The 20,136-nt window shown below is 41.2% G+C and overlaps 1 protein-coding gene across 3 annotated transcripts in view; it reads left to right on the top strand.

Moving 5' to 3' along the window:
• PREP (prolyl endopeptidase) overlaps window positions 1-20,136 on the top strand; it is a 142,644-nt gene that overhangs the window by 31,775 nt on the left and 90,733 nt on the right. For all 3 annotated transcript variants that reach the window (XM_064289275.1, XM_064289276.1, XM_064289278.1), the window contains 2 exons: window positions 3,908-4,117; window positions 6,335-6,456. In XM_064289275.1, the coding sequence (XP_064145345.1) occupies window positions 3,908-4,117; window positions 6,335-6,456 (332 nt within the window). The remainder of the gene's footprint in view (window positions 1-3,907; window positions 4,118-6,334; window positions 6,457-20,136) is intronic.

Here is a 20,136-nt window from a genome sequence, read left to right as displayed (position 1 = left end):
AAATGCCGACAGGGCATGGACCGTATTGTAGAACAGATGCACACGCAATATCAGGAAGGCTAATTTTTGCACAGTATATTTAGAACACATGAATAGTCACAGACCTCTTTTCCATTCCGATGGCGTGAAGCAGAACTGGAGAATAATTCACACTGGATACAAATTAGCTTCTAGGGCTTCTGGTATCTTGAAGTCTCATCATCATTTCCTATAACATTCCTGGGATTCGTCTGTGATTGGGGGGAGAATATCCTCTTATATAAGAAATTTATGCTATACCAATGATGTTCCAACTATAAATATAAAACAGGAAAAGGATATTTATGAAACCTATTTTCCTACCAAAAAAAAAGTAACGAGAGCTTTTAAAGTCTGGTTAGTTGTTAGTATGTTAAAGTTAAAAGTAAAAAAACAGAAACGGTCCTGTGCAAATTGGACAGCTTGATACCCTGTCCCCTGAAGATGCAAGTTTAAAACCTGAGTCAGTTAGTTTTGCCTGCACTTACTGCACATCTCCTAAATAAATGTTATTAGAGAGAACTTCCTCCACAGGCCATGGAGAAGATTACCCCAGGCTGCTGCCAAAAGCATTAGTTCTAGGATAAGGTAGTCAGTTATTCCCTGGTTCTACGGTTTAATAACTGCACACTTTGAGAATTATTTCTTCAAAACATCTTGGATGTTCTTAGTGAAGTTGGCTCAGCATTTTCCCTGTAGCATCGTCTGTATTGTAGAGAAAGCACAGGCGTAGGTTGGGCCCTCCAGAATCGAGGAATTGGAACACTGAAGTCCTCTGTACTTTATTAGGTGGGAATGCAAAGGCCTTGTTCCATTTCTGGAGCTCTGGTGGCACAGTGGTTAAGAGCTCAGCTGCAAACCAAAAGGTTGACAGTTCGAATTCACCAGCTGCTCCTTGGAAACCCTAGGGGTCGGTTCTACCCTGTTCTGTAGGGTCGCTGTGAGTCGGAATCAACTTGACAGCAACAGGTTTGGGTCTTTTTTTTTTTTTTTTTGGTTCTATTTCTAGGAATCCCTGGGTGGTGCAAATGGTTAAGTGCTCAACAACTAACTGAAAAGTTAGCGGTTTGAACCCACCCAGAGATGCCTCAGAAGAAAGGCCTGGCAACCTGCTAAGGAAAGGTCACAGTCTTGAAAGCCCTATGGAGTGCAGTTCTACACTGAACTTCATGAGGTTGCCATGAGTCAGTTGGCTCAACAGCAACTGGTTTTTCATTTTTTTGGTTCCATTTCTAATCATGATTCAGCCATTCCAACCAGGGATTCGGTGGTGCCTTCCCCACACCCCCAACAGGCTGTGCGGGAATGTAAATAATGATCCTTATCTACCACTCAGTATTAAAAGTAAGATGCCAGCCAGCTTGACGAGAGTGTTCTTGAATCTGAGCCTGGGGTTTTAAACAAGTTTAACGCACTGGTTCTATGCAGTAACATACCCTATTACCGGCATGCATTTAGATTTAACAAGAGTCTATTTTGCAATCCATTGAGAAGGACTTCGGTCCAACATGGTCTTACCTCTCACCCTGATAATCATTCCAATGACTTCTTTATAGAATGCATGTTTGCCATGTACAAGGAGCCCCTGACAGATTAAAAGGTAAATTAGACATGGAACCTGGCCTCAAACAGGCCTTGAGTTTTCTGAGAATGGTACTATAGGGAAGTTATAATGTGGGTAAGCATTCAGATTGTGTTAATAGCATATGATTTTTTAAAACATATTTCAAACCAAAATGTTTTATTTCATGTTTCCCTGAAGATATTCTAATTATAGATAAGTAATCCAAACGTTTAATCCAAACATTGCAGTGCTGTATAGAGTGATAGGTTACCTTCTAGATTTTTCTGTATTTATATACCCTTTTCTTGGATCCATGACAGGAATTTTAAGTGATTGAAACGTAAGTTTTGTGAAACTTTAAACTCATTTCCCAGTCATAGAAATTCCATGTAAAATAGTAGAAAAGCTCTAAAAATAGTTGAGTGTCTTAGGATAATTTTCAACCCACAGTAAAGTTTAGCAACCATCATAGGAGGAAATCTGGTGTCATAGCATCTAATGGCAAGTATGGTACCAAATGCTATAATTACTTTATAATTATAAGAGTTAATATAAAACATGTAGATATTTGTCAATTAACATTCCATAGTGATTAAAACGTTCTGTCTGTCACCTGGCCCTAAAGCATTGGACAACAGTCTGTTGACAGTGTTGCTCTTCTTCATTTTTCACAGCCACTTTTGGAATGTGCACTCTTACGAGCCTTCTTTGAAAACCTGCAGGCTTTTCCTTGGGCCTGTGCTGACCAGACAGTGTGGACATTAATCCTTAAGTGCCAGTAATGCTCAGAAAATGAGGACATGAAGGGGGATTTCAAAGAGTGGAATCCATTCCAAAAATTAACTAATGGCTACAATTTAGTTCTTTTACTTAGTATGTGTCATAATTCAATTATTACTCTAAAAGCAGTTTCCTTACTCCTCCTTCCCCTTATTCTCTTTAGAGTATACCCACTCATCACTTATTGACATGGTTAGGTTCCAAAGACTAGGTCATTGTATGAAAATCAGCATTATGAGAAAACAGAGGATGAGCACATCAGATCACAAAATGGAGGATGACTACATCATTACAGAACTGCCAAATTACATCATTGCACAACTGCTGAACCACTGAAAATCATGGCCCAGCCAAGTTAACAATAACCTTAACCATCAGAGCCAGTGTTATTCTTGCCCAGGGCTTCGAACCAGTTCAGAGCAGTTGGGTAATTGCTGATGTAAACAAGGGCAGTGTTTAAGCATTGCCTGGCAGCCAAATCTGTTGCCCACTGGATTTTGACTGTAGTAGAAGACAAACAGCGGTGCTGTGCTCAAAGATGGTGGCCTGTTGCACTGCTTTGAGTATGTATTGCTCTCCAGAGTCTTGCCAATAATCCAGTCTCCTGCATGGATGCCAAAAGTTTCAGGAGCCTAATACAAGAGACTGGATTGTTGGCAGGACTATGGGGAGGAACACACCTTCAAAGTGACATGGTCGGCCACCATCTTTGAGCAGGGCACAGCTGTTTGTTTCCTGCTTGGGTCAAAATTCGATGGTCAACAGGTTTGGTTGCTATGCAGCATGCACACTGCCCTTGTTTGCGTCAGCAATTACTGAGCTGTTCTGAACTGGTTTAAAGCCCTGTTCTTATTTCACACCTTGGTGTTCATTACTGCCAGATATACACCGTTAATGTGCAAAATAGTAGATTTTTTACTGTTGTCACAAATGTGAAATGTCGAATAACAAGATAGTCCTTGAGTGAGGAGTAAGTGTATAAATAAAATATGCCGAAAATCTCAGATGAGCTCTGCTTTCAACTGAACTGTCTATTGAATCATAGAAATTTCAAAATAGGACGTTAGTGGTCATATAATCTAATACTTCATTTTAAATCTAGTAACCGTTTGCTATCAAGTCAGTTCCTACTCATGGCAACCCCATGTGTGTCAGGTAGAACTGTGCTCCACAGGGTTTTCAATGGCTGATTTTTCAGAAGTAGATGGCCAGGCCTTTCTTCCAGGGTGCCTCTAGGTAGACTTGAACCTCTAAACTTTTGGTTAGCAGCTGCATGCATTAATGGCTTGTATCACCTAGAGATGCCTGTTTCATTTTACAGATAAAGAGACTGAGGCCTAGAAAAATTAGGAAAGTTGTCTGAGGTCACAATGCTATAAGGCTTTGCCTGAGCCCCCAGATTTTCTTGCCGCCAGTTTGCTGCTGCTTCTGTTGCCACACTCTTCCTCCTCGTATGGCAAAGAGCTTTGTCCACCTGGGCAGTGGGCAGAGCTGGGAGTCATGTCCCCATGTTCACCATGTGACAATTTCTCCTGTGTCCTGTAGGCTATGCATTCAGTGAGGATGGTGAATATTTTGCCTATGGTCTGAGTGCCAGTGGCTCAGACTGGGTGACAATCAAGTTCTTGAAAGTCGATGGTGCCAAAGAGCTTCCAGATGTCCTTGAAAGGGTCAAGTTCAGCTGTATGGCATGGACCCATGATGGGAAAGGAATGTTCTACAACTCATACCCTCAGCAGGATGGAAAAAGTGATGGTAAGTTAAGACTTCAGAGGAAGCATTTCTTACACAAAATGAAGTATGACTTCATGTTACTAGAAAGAGAAGCTAAACTCCACATAAAGGTGATTTGGTCTAGAGTTGGGTTTCCTCCAAGAGTATTGTACCAGCTTTGTTGTGTAACAGATCCCCTCAAAACTTAGTGGCTTAGAATAATAATTGTTTATTTTTACTTACTAGTCTGTGGTTGACCAGGTGGTTCTTCTAGATTTACCTGGGTTCTGTCATGCATCTCTGGACAGCTGGAGGCGAGTTGGTTGATTTTAGCTTGGTTCTTTCACATGCCTGGTGCCTTGGCTGGGACAACTAGGCTGCCTTGGCTCTGATCCACGTGGCCTCCCATCCTCCAGCAGGCTGGCCAGGGCTTGGTCACATGGCAGCTCGACAGGACTCCAAGAAGGAGACCTGAACGGCGCAAGACTCTTTGAGGCCTGGGCTTGCTGCTGGCCTATCACTTTGCCACATTCTCGTAGTCAAAGCAAGTTACAGGGCTAGCCCCAATTCAAAAGGTGGGGAAATAAATATAGGGAACTATGAAGAATTAGGGCCATTACTATAATCAGTCCTCTTATACATGTGTTATGCTTCCCAAAGGGATCATGGGGTGGGTAGGTTTTTTACAAAACCAACCTATTTGATGATATCAAAGAATTATAAAACTCTCCTACTGCAGTAGTCACATTTCTTCCTCTGATCTGAAGTTACAAGTCACCTGTTGGTTGGAGTTATCTTGGTACTTTTTTCCCCTGGACACACCTTTGTTCTTTTCGGTTGGATGGAGATCCTGTGGTCTGGTACCCTCTCTTTTTCCCTCTTTCTTCATCCTGCTAGACAAGAAGGGCCATTTGTCCCCTTACTAGCACAAGCTGTCATCATCAGCATCTCCTGATGCCACCCCATGCTTCTATAGGGTGTATAGCATTTTCCTGCTATCGTGTTGCTTCTTTACAGGGGAGTTTCACTGTCCCTGGGTTACAGATGAGGAAGTGGGTGCAGAAAGCCTCAGTAGATTGCTGGAGGGCCTGGGCCTGGCAAGATGCAGAGCTCCTCCGGTGCTTCCTACTACATGTTCTGCCCCCTTACCATGGCTTGCTGTATCTTGGTCATCTTTAGATAGTCTTCCTTTTCTGTTTTTCTTCCCTGGGATGAACCGAGAATAAGGCTGTAATACTTTTGGTCTCTTTTGCCCATGTTTAGTTTTTGCTATTTTTTATTAGACTTTTTCTTAGCACCTTTTTCTTAAGTCCTCCATGAACTACAGAGGAGCTAATGGTAGGATTAGGAGGGATGCGTTTTTGCTCAAGGATGTGGCTCAAGAAACAGCTGTGCCCTGTACACTGAAGTAACTGCCCGTGTTAAACATGCCCCAGACTTAGAAAATGTTGCTATTTCCATTTTCACGGAGATAAAAAGTAACTGGAAATTCTTATTAGAGGATAATGTTATTAAGCTAACCTGTGAAAAGTATAAAGTTACTATTTATCCTCAACTTTCAGTAGTAGTAATAGTAATGATGAAGGAGCACTGGTGGCGCCATGGTTAAGTGCTCTGCTGTTAACCAAAAAGTCAGCAGTTTGAACCCTACCAGCTGCTCCATGGGAAAAAAGACCTGGTGATCTGCTCCATTAAAGATTACAGTCTGGGAAACCCTATGGGGGCCTTTCTGCTTTGCCATGTAAGGTCACTATGAGTCTTAATCAACTGGATGGCACACAACAGCAATGAATGACGGTAGTAATGATTAATAATTGTGATTGACTTAAGAAAGCCAGTATCTTCTCCCAGCTCTAGTTATGCTGCCCTTTTGTCAAGAGGACCTCAGGCACCTCTCAGGTTGTGTGATGGAGAGCCTTATGAAAGTAGCTAAACAATTTCGATAGTGTTCTTCTTACCAGTGTTTCTGGAAGACCTGGTGAAGATCACCAAGTGCTGTAAAACTTGTTACATTATGATATCATCCCTTTTTTTTTTCTCCCTTCATTGTCTTGAAAATTTGGTACATTTTATAGAGCAAAAAAATTAATGAAAAAAATTTAGTCTGATAACCTCCAAAATCAGCAGATATGTATCAATAGCATCTAGGATGGTACTCAACTGATAACTGAATTTTTCAGTGTTTCCAGTATTGTTCATTATGGGTGGAATAGATTTTCTTTAAATTGCCAGCTGAGTTTGTGTTTTTAACTCCCTCAGGCACGGAGACATCCACCAATCTCCACCAAAAGCTCTTCTACCATGTCTTGGGGACTGATCAGTCAGGGGATATTTTGTGTGCTGAGTTCCCTGATGAGCCCAAATGGATGGGTGGAGCTGAGGTATTGTACATCTGTGCCACTTTACCCCCAGAGACCGTGTTTATGAATATTGTTATGTTACATGGTAACCTTTACGGGTGGTAGAAGTCCTTTAAGTGAACGTTCTTTTGATAAAAATACCAGTATTCAAATTAATGCTAAATAATGATGGTGGTAAACTTTTAAAGTGCAACATCAACATAAAATTCTTTAATCCTGGAAGTAATACGTGCTTATGGTAAAATGTGTAGAGAAACATTTGGGAGTTGCAAAACCCTGAGTGACTTCTCACAGGTGAACACCGAGTATCATTCCAGAAATGTTCTTTGTACACAGGTGAGAATATGGAGGGAGAGCGTGTGCAGGTGTCTTATTTTCCTTTTCTACACACATATGCTCTTTTCATGCATATTGTTCACTTGTTCTTACATTAAAATACATATCTTTTATTCATTTTTTCACCTTATAAGTAGTTCAGACAGCCCTTGGGGTTTTGACAATAAGGTGGTGCAGTGGTTGAGTGCTCGGCTTCTACCCAAAAGCTTGGCGAATCACCCAGCAGCTCCAAGGGGGAAAGACCTGGCAGCCTGCTCCATTACAGCCTAGAAAACTCTGTGGGGCAGTTTTCCTCTGTCACGTGAGGTCATTGTAAATCGGAATGGACTCAATGGCACCTAACAACGACAACCACTGAAGTCATGCTTCTTTGAACTTACTGGCCTAATTTTTTTTCTCTTTACCTTTTTTTTTGTTTGTTTGAGGGGAGGGGCGATATTGATGCAGAAAGCCTAAGATAGTACACTTTAACAATCAAATTTTACACCCTTTGTATTCTTCATGAAAATGAAACATGTGCTCTTATAGGAATGTTTATGCTTCAAAGCTAATAATTTCTTTGCAGAAGACCTATTTTAATCAAGGTAAAATTTAGTTGATAGAATAATATGAATACTAGAAATAAATGCCAGAATATTAATATGTATTTTGTATATTAAAAGGCGAAACCAAACCCTTTGCCATCTAGTCAGTTCTGACTCGTAGCAACCCTATAGGACAGAGTAGAACTGCCCCATAGGGTTTTCAAGGAGCACGTGGTGGATTTGAGTGGCCGACCTTTTGGTTAGCAGGCGTAGCTCTTAACCGCTACACCACAGGGGTTTCCGTTTAGCATATAGGCCTACAAAATACAAGGATATTTTACAGTCGAATATACATGTAGGTCAAGTTGGTTGGATCTATTTATTAGCTTTTGGTTGAAGCAGCTACTTTTTAAATTACAGTAGAGACATGTCATACATTTCACTTATACATATTCAATTCTTCTAGGTAGACAACTATAAAGAAAAATAGACTTAAATAGTTCAGGTGATTCCTTCTACCATTTATTCATTAGCTATATACTTTTTACTTAACGTGTCTGATAAAATCCTTAATACAAGCTTAAGAAGGTAAGCATTCCATTGCATACCAAAACCAAACCTGTTGCCATCGAATTATTTCCAACTTGTAGCAACCCTATACGACAGAGTAGAACTGCCCCATACGGTTTCCAAGGAGTACCTGGTGGATTCAAACTACCAACCGTTTGTGGTAGTTTGCAGTGGTAGCAGCCAAGCTCTTAACCACTGAGCCGCCAGGGCTCTATAGATGACATTAAATGGTAGGATAAGGAACTTGCCCATAGGCAGGTAGCAAGTGAGTGGCTGGAACTGCTTGCTAGTTTTCTTATGCCCCATGGCCTGTGTGTTCTCAACCACCATGCTACCTTGCCTCCATAGGCAAAAGGAAAGAGATCCTACAAAAACAGCAGTGATGACCTTAAATGAAAGGATGCATCTCTACTACACACAAGTTAAAATGACGTTAAAAAGAAAAAAAAGTTTATATGGTACCAGAGTCCTAATTAGTAAATTACACATAGGAAGTTTATAAGAAAACCAGTGGGCCTAGTGAACATGACCTGGCCATAAACTTCCCTTAGGTTGCATTCCTGATGCTTGGTGCTCTTGTTATGGCAGGTATCACCCAGTTAGTAGCCCAGGTTGATTGGGCAGGTCTGGCTGACTAGGTGAGTGTCCCCTTCCTTCCTCACCCTGCTATGCATGATCTTTCTGAATCTCTCTCTTTCTCTGAAGAGGATCGTCTTGCCACATAGAAAAACACACATTTTGTCACTTAAATTTGAGTTCTATAGTCTGTAGGTAAGAAGCCTTCAGAAGCCTCAGGCCCACCTTGAATTGGTATAGTTCAGGTCTTCCACTCAGAAAAATCCAGGTCATAAAAAAACATCTTGAAGTACCAGTGCCTTGTGCCCTTCCAGGGAGTGTCATAAAGCCAGGAGAGTCAAGAAGCTGGCTGGGCCAGAAGCACCTGGGACTTAGGTACAGATTAGCACTCAGGGCTTTCATTGGAAATTAAGCAAACATTTTCCTAGCAGTGTTTATTTAGCAACCTGCCCTTAGAGAAAAGTAGTGGTCTGCTTCATAACGACACATCAGCTCCATGTGCTACAGTTGTTTCTTTTGTGTTTTTAAGTCCTTGCTTTGGGGATCATCATTTCAAACCTAATATGCCGTTAAGAAAGGACTCCTGGTGATTCAGTGGGAGAGCATTCAGCTGCTAACCAAAAGGTTCTGCAATTCAAACCCACCGTCTGCTCCATGGGAGAAAGATATGGGTGGCAGCTTGCTTCCATAAAAATTACAGCCTTGGAGATTCTGTGGGCCAGTTCTCCTCTGTCCTATAGGGTTGCTAGGAGTCAGAATCGACTTGATGGCAATGGGTTTTTATTCCTTTGATACCTTTAACAGTGAGTATGATGGCACAGTGATTAAGAGCTCAACTGCTAACCAAAAAAGGCCAGCAGTTTGAGTCCACCAGTTGGAAACCCTGTGGGGCAGTTCTACTCTGTCATATAGGGTTGCTATATGTTGGAATCAACTTGACGGCAGTGGGTTTGGTTCTTGTTTTTTTGTGAATGGAAAAAGGAACACTGGTGGTGTCAATGTATCATATTGATGAGGGTGCACCGGAACAGAAATCAGGAAATTTTTATTCAGATCCAGTCTGCATAGCCTTGGGCAAGTCACTTCATTTCTCCAAGTTTTTGTTTTTTTCATTTCCTCCAGGGCTTTTTCAGCTCGGAAAGTATATGGATGGGGATTTATCACAGCATCTCATAGACTCCTGAAGTAGGCTTCCTGGGTGAGATCATAGCTGGTGAAAGTAAGAAAAGTGGAGTGTGGAGAGTAGGTTTTCATGGATGTGTTGGAGGAGTGTGTTTGGGTTGGATGGTTCTGTGTGTGTGTGGATTTCTCCAGCTTGCTGCCATCTTCCACCCCGTGGGCTGTCACAAATCCAAGTTTACCGAGAACTTCCTTTTTATCCTAGATGCTTTCTCCTCATGACTCATCTCCTTTCTTCACAGATACTTTGTCTACCTTCCTGCATGGACAGGTCTTTCTTGCCTTGGTTTACTGAACAGGCAGAACTCAGTAAGTTGCAATCAGGAAGCAGATTTAGTTTTCCCACTTCAGTAGTGCTTACCTAGGACAGTACCTCTCCCCAGGATGTCTCCCTTATACTCGGCAAAACCCATGGCTTTCTGTGCACTTTATAATCTTAGAACTTTTACTAAAGTTCCATTGCAGTCCAAATGAAAATATCAGTCTCTGTGATTTAAACTTTCTTCCCTCTCCCCAAGTCAAGCTTGGCCAGCACATGGGAGAGCAGCAGAGGACTAGGGGCTCCATTCAGTCCTTCCCCTTGGGTACTTATCACTAGCCATGCAAGGAGGAGAGGAGTTAGAGAAGGGGAAGGAATTTTTGTCCATCCAGGGCTGTTTGTCATCCTCTCTTGGCTGCTCACAGTCTTGGCATGTGTCCAGAAGTGAGCTCCCTCTTGCCTTCCTTTTGTAGAATGTTGGGAGACTCTGCTACTACCTCCTCCTCCACTCCCCATTGCTGGGAACCTTTGCACCCCCTTGTTTCCCAGTGTGAGATATGACCTCTGGCTGACGTTTTGCACCCCACCAAAGCTTCTGTTCCCAGCAATATTCCCCTGAGATTTCATACCTCTCACTGGTATACGTACCCCTCCCCAATACCACCAAGCCCATCCCTTTTGGGCAGGGACCTTTTAAGATGGCTTGAGGCCAGCTACCTTCCTGGTGCTGCTTGGCCCAGGGGAAGCCACATCTGTGGGTTGCTGTATCTCAGAAGCACAGGCTGTGCTCCCTACTGCCATCCTCACTTGTCATCTGAGGGCCATGAGCCAGCCTCCTGCCCTCAGCACCCTCCCCGTATACCTCCCCACTGCTGGGATCACAGGAACAGCGGGCATTCTCATGCTTCTGGGGTGTAACATGAAACAGATAGCTGGCGTTTGGCTTGGATGGACACAAGTATCAATTATCATTTAATAAAGACTATTGGAAACCCTGGTGGCATAGTGGCTAAGTGCTACGGCTGCTAACCAAAAGGTCGGCAGATCACATTCACCAGGCGCGCCATGGAAACTCTATGGGGCAGTTCTACTCTGCCCTATAGGGTCGCTATGAATCCAAATTGACTCGACGACAACAGGTTTGGTGTTTTTTTTTTTGTTTTTTTTTTTTAACACAGCTGTAGGTGAAGAGCAGAATTGTGAGAACACAGAAATTGTCACGTTTTAGAAGGTTCTATTTTATTGCTCTGATGGCTGATGGACCAAGAACAAAACCAACAATGAAAAACAGAACTCTATTTTAAAGTGAATTGCAGAGCATTTAAAAAAAAAAAAAAAGCCAAACACAAAGAAATCCAGCACTTTGCAGCACTTTTCCCAACAGAGGGTGCTCTAGCATAAAGATTCTGAGAATGTATCAAGACCCTTTAGAAAGGGTTAAGGAGAAAGTGCCCAACCACTTTGTGATTATTTAGCTGAACCCTATATTGAGAACCTGATTCTATTATATCTAATTCTTGAAAAATTTCACAAAGGTAATCCTAAATCTTAGTATTTGTCGCATATCCCCATAAGTCATTTTTATGTATTCACTTGTGATCCCTAGTAATTAAAAAAATATACTTATATACATATTTAAGGAGGCCTGGTGGTGCAGTGGTTAAGAGCTCAGCTGCTAACCAAAAGATTGGCAGTTTGAATCCACAGCCACTCCTTGGAAAGCATTTGGGGCAGTTCAACTCTGTCCTGTGGGTTCTACTATGTCATAGGGATGCTATGAGTTGGAATCCACAGTAACAGGTTTGTTTGTTTGTTTTTTGGTATGCATATTTAAATCTATATTAATACATCTGTTATGTAAAAAGCCTTGCCTGATGCTTGACTCAGTAAGTCCACAATCAATGTGAGTATCTTTACCCCACCCCCCCCCAAACACACTTCCTCTGCTGAGGTTCAGGCACATGAATACTGGCAAGGCCTTGTGTGCACTAACCGCTGCTTTCCGTGCATAGTAAAGTCCAGTAACGTTCCTGAGGGAACTCTGCCTCATCTGCCCCGAAGTTGTTGGATATTTTTAGCTGGAGCAGTAATTGTTCAGTAGCCCTCTTCCTAATAAGCACAGTTGTTTTGACTTCAGCGTATTTCAGGGCAGATCAAGGAAAAAAAGATAGGACCAGGAGATAGCAGTGTTGCGCAACAAGCTGTTTATTGGGGCAGACACTTCGACAGGTTTGCATGAGAGACACAGTCCCTCACAGCAGGAGACCCTCCAAAGGAAGCAACCCAAGGAGGCGTGGCACCAGAAGGGAAAAAAGGCAAGAGAATTCCCAGGAGAGAGGAGGGAAGTGGAAGAGGGCTTATGAGTCTAAGTGATATCCCTCAGCAGCAAGGTGGGACTTTTCTGGGTCACAGAGCTCCAAAGGTTTGAAATCTTTATAACTGCAGAGTTTTATCTTATCTATGGCTAGAGGATGTTGGTACAGCTTCATGTGTTATACAAAGCAGGCAGGCTGTAAATGGCTAGCCATCGGCTTATTCGGGCTATTTTTATAGCCATTGGATATGTAAACATTTGAGTTTGGTGTTGGTGGGCTTTTGGGGCTAATAGGCTAGCTTGCTATGAAGAAATGAACAACCTGGGATCAATACTCAGAGGATGGTCTGCCTCATTTATATAACATCAGTTCATGCATTCATTCCCCAAGAACTTAGTAACCTTGTGTTGGCCACTGCTAGGGGCCAGCAGTACTCTGGAGAATAGCAGGACAGCCTCTGGTCCTTACGGAGGATGTTTTTGTCCTATTAAAATATTACGTATAAATATTTTTAAATGACACAAAGAGATTTGGGGCTTATCAAAGAATTTCTTCCTCGTGCAGTTTGTCTGTGATTTTAAAGATGCTGTTGTCCTCTTCACTTCTCCTACAATCATTAGCCTGAGGCCACCAGCATGGGTTCCTTGTGCTGTTCCAGTGAAGTCCTGCATTTACTACTGGCTCCTAGAGACCTTTGCCCTCTGTTCATCACAGAAGTGCCTTAGGGGTACTCCTGGGATGGATTTCTAATTGGACTGTTTGACTTTGCCCGAGGCACATTGTACATGTCTTCTCTTCCATTAAACCCATTACCATGGAGTCGATTGGGATTCTGACTCCAAGTGACCCTATAGAACAGGGTAGAACTGCCCCATTGGATTTCCAAGGCTGTAAATCTTTACGGGAGCAGGCTGCCACATCTTTCTCTGGTGGAGCAGTTGGTGAGTTTGAACCATGACTTTTGGTTAGCTGCCGAGCGCTTAGCCACTGAGCCACCATGGCTCCTTCTCTTTCACTAGCACTGCATTAAGTGAAGTGATAATTAACGTCCATCATGCTGATTAGAGTGCAGGAAAATCTCTAGGTGAGGAACTTGGCAGCGTGGTTGGGAAGGCAGAAAAGTCAGGAAGCTAAAGTAGAGACCTGGATGTGCTTAAAGCGAGAGGGCCATGCTGCTCTTTATACGTGGGGAAGAGTTGATGTTTGTAATAGTAATGCTGGATTTGCTGGTGAGTCACTTATCTCACTGGAACCCTCTTTTTTTATAAAAATATCTTATTGTATTTTCGGTGAAAGTATACACAGCAAAACAGGTTCCCATTCAACAGTTTTCTACACATAATGCTCAGTGACATTGGTTACATTCTTTATATTGTCAACATATTTGGTATGTCCATTCTAGTTGTTCCATTCCCATTAACTTAGTCTCACTGCTCCCCAACCTTCTCATCTATACTTTAGAGTAACTGTTGTCCATTTGGTCTCTTATAATTTTTTAACAGAGGCCAGCACTCAAGGGTGACATTCATTGCTAACTATTTTGAGCTAACCTGCTATTTAGTTAAAAGGTGAGTTTAGGGGATAGGTTCGGTTCAAGGTTTAGAGAGTATCTCAGGGCAGTCGTCTAGGGGACTCCTCCCATGTCAATGGATCTTCACTGAACCCCCTCTTATTGTTCAGTAGGAAAAAAGGAAAACAAGCTGCAGATTCTTAAACGACCAAGGTTATCTGTCACAGAAACAACCAAGTAGATCAGACACATTAGTTGCTGTTTACGGTATTTTTACACAAATAACACATGCCTGCTACATTTGTTTGCCAACCATGCCCTCCCCCTGCCACGAGGTATTTACATAAGCACCTCTATGCCAATTTTTTTACATGTTGGAGGAAAAAAAAACATAGTGCACATCAACAAAAATACCTCACAGGGAGGGGAAGAGCTTGGTTGGCAAACAAATGTAGAAGGCACCCATTATTTGTGTAAAAATCTGGTACTGTCAAACCAAAAAATCAAACAAGTTGCTTAGAGTCAAATCCAAGTCCAGTCCACCCCATGTGTTGCACAGTAGAATTGCTCCATAGGATTTTCATGGCTGTGACCTTTTGGACACAGATCTCCAGGCCTTTGCTCCGAGATACCTCTGAATGGGTTTAAATCACCAGCCTTTTTGGTTAGTAGGTGTGCATTTAATGGTTTGTGCCATCCAAGGACTCCATATAATGTCAAGAACTACATGATTTTAAATTCTAAATGGGCTTTCTTTTCTTACAATTTTCTGTCACATCTCGTCATAAAGTATTTGGACTGATTTCTCCCCTCCTCTATTGCTATAGTACCATATTATATTGGGAAAGGTGGGTAATTTGATTCAATGGCCCTCTATTGGATATATTTATGTTAATGTATACGATTACATACGCTTCTGGCTACCCCTGTACTTGTGCTACTGAAACTGTCTCTTATTTTTATTTCAGACTCATAAATGAGTCACATAAGTGAAAAGCCATCACTGCAGGTGATTAGTTCAACATTTTAAAAGTTTTCCTAAATTAACTTTTGGAAGTGTACTTAATGTTCAAAGGATGTTCTTGTGATTCACGGCAATTATGAGAGGAATCCAAAGGAGTCTCCGAAACAAATTTGATAAAGTTTCCTGCTCTGAGAGTAACATAATTAACATTCAGAGCTATTAAAATGCATTTCCACTCCTTTTGTTAATTTCTAGGACAATTTCAAGTGTCACTGCTTTTTAGTATACTTTTTTGGACAGAATTTCTTTTATCATAACATAGGAAAGAAAATACTTTCTTCAACTTGAAAAAATACATGTGGATTCAAATTATGAAAACATTTTCTCCACTCTGTTTTTGTTGGGTAATAAGTAGAAGCATTCATATGTGTAAAGAAATTCCATGTCTGTGAAGATTTGGTTAACCAAAGATCACATGGCTTTGGAGTCCAGTAGCTCTAGCACAAAACAGATTACGAATTTTCTTTGAGAATGATAAACATGCTTGATGAAAGTCCATATATATTATGTCGGTATAAATATTAGTTATGTGCCTGGTCATTCTGAAGGCCATGACCTTTTAAATTGTTATAAATAATTGAGAGTTAAAAATTTTAATAAAGGTTCTTCTGTTAATTTTCTTTTAACATGACACTAATGAAAAGAGGCTTGTCCTTGTCATTATGTAGTACTGAGATTGAGAATAGCCAAACTGACCAAAACAAATGAGTTGGTGGCAGAGCTGATGACCATTGGAAAATGGAACAGCTTGACTAAGACTCTGGTCTGAATAGATCACCATCACGCCTACATGGAGCACTTACTGAAGACATTTTATGAACGTAAATGGTTTGGACGAGAACCTCTGAGGTATGCTCGGGTTGCTGCTTATCTCACTGAATTCTGTGGTTTTTCAGTTCTTGGGTTTCTAGGGGTTATGTTCCTGAATATGCCAAGTCACAGGAATTACATGTTTGTTGGACCAGCATGTGTGAATTTACTAGAGTAAGTGTAAACCACTGACTCTGACCCTCTGCGTCCGTCAGTTTGTTGTACTGTGGCGGCTTGTGTGTTACTGTGATACTGGAAGCTATACCACCAGTATTTCAAATATCAGCAGGGTCACCCATAGTGAACAGGTTTCAGTGAAGCTTCCAGACTAAGACAGACAGGGAAGGAGGACCTGGCAGTCTACTTCTAAAAAAACTGACCAGTGAAAACCTTACAACTAATAGTGGAACATTGTCCAATATAGTGTCAGGAGATAAGCCCCTCAGGTTGGAAGGCACTCAAAATATGACTGGGGAAGAGCTGCCTCCTCGAAGTAGAGTCTCCCTTAATGACGTGGATGGAGTCAAGCTTTAGGGACTTGCATTTGCTGATGCGGTACAATATAAAATGAGAAAAAACAGCTACAGACATCCATTAATAATTGGAACATGGAATGTATGAACTATGAACCTAGGAAAACTGGAAGTCATCAAAAATGAAGCGGAACACATAAATGTCCATATCCTAGACATTAGTGAGCTAAAATGGACTGGTTATTGGCAGTTGTGAATCAGACATTATATGGTCTGCTATGCCAGGAATGACAAAGAGGAATGGCATCACATTTATCATCAAAAAAAAAAAAAAATTTCAAGATCTGTCCTCAAGTACAACACTGTCAGTGCTAGGATAATATCCATATGCCTACAAGGAAGACCAGTTAATCCAACTATTTTTTAAATGTATGGACCAACCACTAATGCCAAAGATGTGGAAATTGGGGATTTTTACCAATTTGTGCAGTCTGAAATTGATAAAACATACAATCAAGATGAATTGATAAATACTAGTGATTGGAATTCAAAAGTTGGAAACGAATAAGAAGGATCTGTAGTAGGAAAACATGGCCTTGGTGATAGAAAGAACATCGGAAATCATGTGATAGAATTTTTTAAGGCCAGTGACTTATTCATAGCAAATACATTTCTTCAGCAACATAAATGGTGACTATATATGCGGACCTCACCAGATCGAAAACACAGGAATCAAATAGACTTCTTCTGTGAAAAGAGATGGTAGAAAACCTCAATATCATCAATTAGAACAAGGTCAGGGGCTAACTGTGGGACAGACCATCAATTGCTCATATGCAAGTTCAAGTTGAAGCTGAAGAAAATTAAAACAAGTCCACAAGAACCAAAATACAACCTTGCGTATATCCCACTCATATTTGGAGATCATCTGAAGAATAGACCTGATGCTTTGAACACTAATGACGGAAGACCAGACAAGTTGTGGGATGACATCAAGAACATCGTACATAAAGAAAGCAAAAGGTTACTAAAAAGACAGGAAAGAAAGAAAAGACCAAAATGTTGTCAGAAGAGACTCTGAAACTTGCTTTTGAACATAGAATAAACCTAGCTGAAGTAAATGGAAGAAATGATAGAGTAAAAGAGATGAACAGAAGATTTCACAGGGCTGCTCAGAAAGACAAAGTAAAGTATTATAATGAAATGTGTAAAGGCCTGGAGTTAGAAAACCAAAAGGGAAGAACATGCTCAGTATTTCTCAAGCTGAAAGAACTGAAGAAAAAATTCAAGCCTCAAGTTGCCATTTTGAGAAATTGTATGGGGAAAATATTGAACGACACAAGAAGCATCAAAAGAAGGTAAAAGGAATACACAGAGTCACTGTAACAAAAGAATTGGTTGATGTTCAGCCATTTCAGGAGGCAGTGTATGATTAAGAACCAAGGTATTGCAGAAAGAAGTCCAAGCTGCACTGAAGGCATTGGCAAAAAACAAGGCTCCAGGAATTGTCGGAATACCAATTGAGATGTTTCAACAAATAGATACAGCATTGGAGGTGCTCATTCCTGTATGCCAAGAAATTTAGAAGATAGCTTCCTGGCTAACCAACTGGAAGAGATCCATATTTGTGCCCATTCCAAAGAAAGGCGATGCAAAAAATGCAGAAATTTTAAAACAATGTCATTAATATCACATGCTAGTAAAATTTTGCTGATGATAATTGTCAAACTGTTGCAGCAGTAATACATTGACAGGAAACTACCAGAAATTCAAGCCAGATTCAGAAGAGGATGTGAAATGAGGGATATCATTGCTGATATCAGATGGATCTTGACTGAAAGCAGAGAATATCAGAAAGATGTTTACCTGTGTTTTATTGACTATGCAGAGGTATTTGACTATGTGGATCATAACAAACTATGGATAACATTGCAAATAATAGGAATTCCAGAACACTTCATTGTGCTAATGCAGAACCTGTACATAGACCAGGAGGCAGTTGTTGGGACAGAACAAGGGGATACTGTGTGGTTTAAAATCAGGAAAGGTGTGTGTCAGGCGTGTATCCTTTCACCATACTTATTCAATCTGTATATTGAGCAGATAATCAGAGAAGCTGGTCTATATGAAGAAGGAGGCAGCATTAGGATTGGTGGAAGACTCATTAGCAACCTACAATATGCAGATGACAAAACTTTGCTTGCTGAAAGTGAAGAGGACTTGAAGCACTTAATATGAAGATCAAAAACTACAGCCTTCAGTATGGATTGTATCTCAGCATAAAACAAAAATCCTCAAAACTGGACCAATAATCAACATCATGATAAACAGATAAAAGATTGAAGTTGTCCTGGATTTCATTTTACTTGGATCCACAATCAATGCCCATGGAAACAGCAGTCAGGAATTCAAACAACATATTGCCTTGGGCAAATCTGCTGCAAAAGACCTCTTTAAAATGTTAACAAGCAAAGATGTCACTTTGAGGACTAAGGTACACCTGACCCAAACCATAGTATTTTAAATAGCCTCATATGCATGGGAAAGCTGGATAGTGAACAAGGAAGACCAAAGAAGAATTGATGCCTTTGAATTAGGATTCTGACGAAAAATATTGAATATACAATGGGCTGCCAGAAGAATGAACAAATCTGACTTGGAAGAAGTACAGCCAGAGTGCTCCTTGGAAGCAAGGCTGGCAAGACTTCGTCTCATGTACTTTGGATATGTTGTCAGAAGGGACCATTCCCTGGAGAAGGACATCGTGCTTGGTTATGTAGAGGGTCAGGGAAAATGAGGAAGACCCTCAACGAGGTGGATTGACACTGTGTCTGCAACAGCAGGCTCAAGCATAATAATGACAGTAAGGCTGGCTCAGGGCCGGGCAGTGTTTTGTTCTGTTGTACATAGTGTCACTGTGAGTTGGAACCAACTCAACAGCACCTAACAACAACACACTCTGTGTAATACTTTGAATGACATCTATCAGGAGTTTTCTTGGTACATGTTACTATCTCATGTACTTCAATACTATAATATTTGTTAGTAATATGTTTTCTATAATGAAAGTATAAAGAACAGTACTCCCATACCTATATCCTACCTTTTTTTCTCCCTTTTGATAAATGTAAATGAGTATGGAACCTGTTGTTAGGTGCCATATTCAAAAATAGAAGCCAACACTTAGAAAGGTTTCCTCTTAAAATATGCCAAGGTAAGAAACCACAAATGTTACAGTGAGATACTTTCTCCCCACTCTTCAGTTCTGCCTGGAGAGTAATTTTCCTCCATCAGGCTTTCTCAATGAAGTATTATTGGCTAGATAGTGGGGAGACTGGGAGTTTGCAAGCCTGCCTCGCTGATTCACTGCCCTAAGCTATGTTCTTAAGTGTCGGCTTTATCAGCAGCAAAGTTAGTATATTGGTTCTCTGTCTGTTGACTCTTGTTTCATTTCTAGTTGATTCAGAATTTATGCAGGGAGAAATATACAGTTTGTTGGACCCTCTCAGTAGTCTGAGTGGAAGAGCAGTAGCTGTGTGTGGTGTGATTCTACACACTGTATATTTACAGGGCTTTTTGGATGCCTTGCATACTGTCACAGGTCAGGTTCCCTGGAAAGCAGACACCATGGAAATTCGTGTGTAGGAAGTTTAATGGCAATGCTTTCAGAATCTCCACTTGTGGGGAGTGAAGGAAGCAGAGGGAGGAGTCAAACTGTTATATAGTCATTACAGAGGTCTCAGCAAACCTAATAGGGCAATATCAAGATGGGATAGCCTGTAAGGGTTGTCCTAACAGGTGATAGGGCTGAGCCTTTGTACCCTTGCATTAACCAGTCATTGGATGTGAGATCGCTCTGAAGGAATACATGACCTGCAGGAGATGGCTCTCTTCAACCTGAGGACAAGTACCAGGGAGGGTCTCAGCTGAGAGTCATCTGCTACCAGCACCTGGCAGCAGGGAGGATGAGTTCTTCAGACCTAGAGGGCAGTGTACCACAGCATCCACTACACATACTGATGTTGTCTTCCAGTGAGATGCACACTTGATAAAGAATATATGTAGCTTGAGTATGTACTAGACATAGCTGTCAATGCCAAATATCTATATCAACACAACAGTTGA

This window comes from Loxodonta africana, chromosome 1 (genome assembly GCF_030014295.1).
Source record: "Loxodonta africana isolate mLoxAfr1 chromosome 1, mLoxAfr1.hap2, whole genome shotgun sequence".
In the NCBI taxonomy this organism is placed as follows: Eukaryota; Metazoa; Chordata; class Mammalia; order Proboscidea; family Elephantidae; genus Loxodonta; species Loxodonta africana.
Note: the sequence above shows the minus strand (reverse complement) of the source record. Positions and strands in the feature narration are given on the sequence as shown.